At 40.2% G+C, this 2,006-nt stretch overlaps 1 protein-coding gene across 1 annotated transcript; it reads right to left on the bottom strand.

Moving 5' to 3' along the window:
• Window positions 1-4: 4 nt before the first annotated feature.
• Window positions 5-1,748, bottom strand: LOC121963575 (B1 bradykinin receptor-like). The gene is made up of 2 exons (XM_042513857.1): window positions 1,676-1,748; window positions 5-1,111 (listed from the first exon to the last, which is right to left on the bottom strand). The coding sequence occupies exons 1-2, from the start codon at window positions 1,685-1,687 to the stop codon at window positions 5-7; spliced, it is 1,119 nt and encodes a 372-aa protein (XP_042369791.1). The 5' UTR covers window positions 1,688-1,748.
• Between the last annotated feature and the right edge of the window lie 258 nt (window positions 1,749-2,006).

The raw sequence follows: 2,006 nt of genomic DNA, 5'->3' as shown, positions 1-2,006 counted from the left end.
CAGGTCACATTTGGTTCTTTGCATTAAAAATGACCACAGTCTTAATTTGCTCTGTTCTGTTAATATAAGTGGACACAACAGAGCGTTGATATGTGATCATGTCTGACTCTCTGCGACGATGTCTAGTTCTCCTGTAGATGGCGCTTACTTTCCTCCTGAAGTACTGCCCTGAGTAGACATACAGCAGAGGGTTCAGTGTGCTGTTAAGAAAGGCCAAATACACTGAAACCTGACCTCCTATATCGAGAGTTTGGATCCACAGCTTTTCATCCAGTGCTTGGATATCACAGAGTGTGTCGAGGAAGGTGAAGATCTGGAAGGGACCCCAACATAGTAAGAATAGTATTGTGACAGCATAAACCAACACTGTGGCTTTTGTGTCATGAGTGTCATGAAAAGCAACACTGTCGCTCCTCTGAACTAAAGCTTTGATTATGTTTCCACTGCTGAAAACAATAACCAAAACAGGGAGAACAAAGCCAACTATATTTAAGAGGATCTGATGGGCCAGTTTCCAAGAGCTGTTATGACTGTAATCCAGGATGCAGGATGTTGTCTCGAACTCCTCAATGAACTTCACCTTTCTGTGTACTAGTGCTGGCGTGCTCAGTATGACCGCTAATATCCACAGGATGAAGCAGATGACCTTGGCATAGAGCCTCCGTCTCAGCCACCTGGCCATCATAGTTTTCACGAGTGCCAGATACCGGTCAATGCTAATCATAACCAGGGTGTAGATGCTGGTGTAGAAATTAATGATGATGACGGAGTTGACCAGTTTGCATAAGGCATCTCCGTACGGCCAGTTGAATTCGTTGATGATGTTCATTGCCCAGAAGGGGAGGCCGCACAGGAGAATAAAGTCTGCCAGCGCCAGGTTGCTCAGGTAGATCTCTGCTACGGTCAGTCGGTCCTTGTGGACGAAGAACACCCCGAGGACAAAGCTGTTAAAGAGAAGGCCCAACAGGGATAAGGTGAAGATGTACGGGGGAATGATGGTGTGGATAAGCTCCCATTCTGCAGAAGTTGATGATGGACCGGTTGGCAGGGACGCACTGTTGTTTTCAGGCCACAGTGTTGTCACGGTTACAAATGTCATTGGCTCCATGGGCTGGGAAACAAAATAATTATACATAACTCATCAGTAAAATGCTTTTATCGTTATGGATGAAAAATAAATACGCTAAGTTCAGAATCCAGTTTGGACACAATACAATAAATAAAATGAAGTAAAATACATAAATGATAAAATTGTTGCCACCATGATGACATGTTTATTCACAGTGAAGTAGCTTTAGTGCTGAGGATAACACGCAGCCAACCATGAAGGTACTAAAAAATGACAAAAGAGACCAATTATAAATACAAAACAACTACAACGAAATACTAAAAAGCAACAAAGAAACACAAATAGACTCAGAATAACTGCAAAAACCAAAAAGAAATACACACACAATGACATCTAAAAAAACTTATTCAGTTTAACAAGTATTTTAACAAAATATTTGCCAAAATAACTTGTTGAACTTTGTTTTCATATGCTACCCTAAATCATTTCTCTACAGTTGAAAAGACTAAACAGCTGACTACATCATTTCTTGTCAAACTCAGTTGTATCTGTTGGTATTTTTAAAGAGCAAACCAAATATAAAATGGAAAATGAAAACTTTCTTACCGTATGTTTCATGAAAATGTTCCTCCTGCGGTTAAAATGCTGATGATAACAGACACGTCTGGAACAGAGCTCATCTGTGTATACTGAGCTCCCAGTAAGAGTACACAGAGAGTCAAAGAGGAGATCTGCTACAGGCCTTTTGTATATAGAGTTGCATTCTTCCACACCCTTTGCCAAGTAGTTCAATATATCAACTTGTTTATGATGGAGTCAAAATTTGGTCCATGCACTTATTAGAGAAACATGTTGAAACTGAAATCAGTGTTTGATTTCACCAGCAACAGTGCAGACTATTAAGAAAAGATTTATACAGAAATTATTGCTATTCCAT

The sequence above is a fragment of the Plectropomus leopardus genome, unplaced genomic scaffold (genome assembly GCF_008729295.1).
Source record: "Plectropomus leopardus isolate mb unplaced genomic scaffold, YSFRI_Pleo_2.0 unplaced_scaffold11746, whole genome shotgun sequence".
NCBI classification, from domain to species: domain Eukaryota; kingdom Metazoa; phylum Chordata; class Actinopteri; order Perciformes; family Serranidae; genus Plectropomus; species Plectropomus leopardus.
Note: the sequence above shows the minus strand (reverse complement) of the source record. Positions and strands in the feature narration are given on the sequence as shown.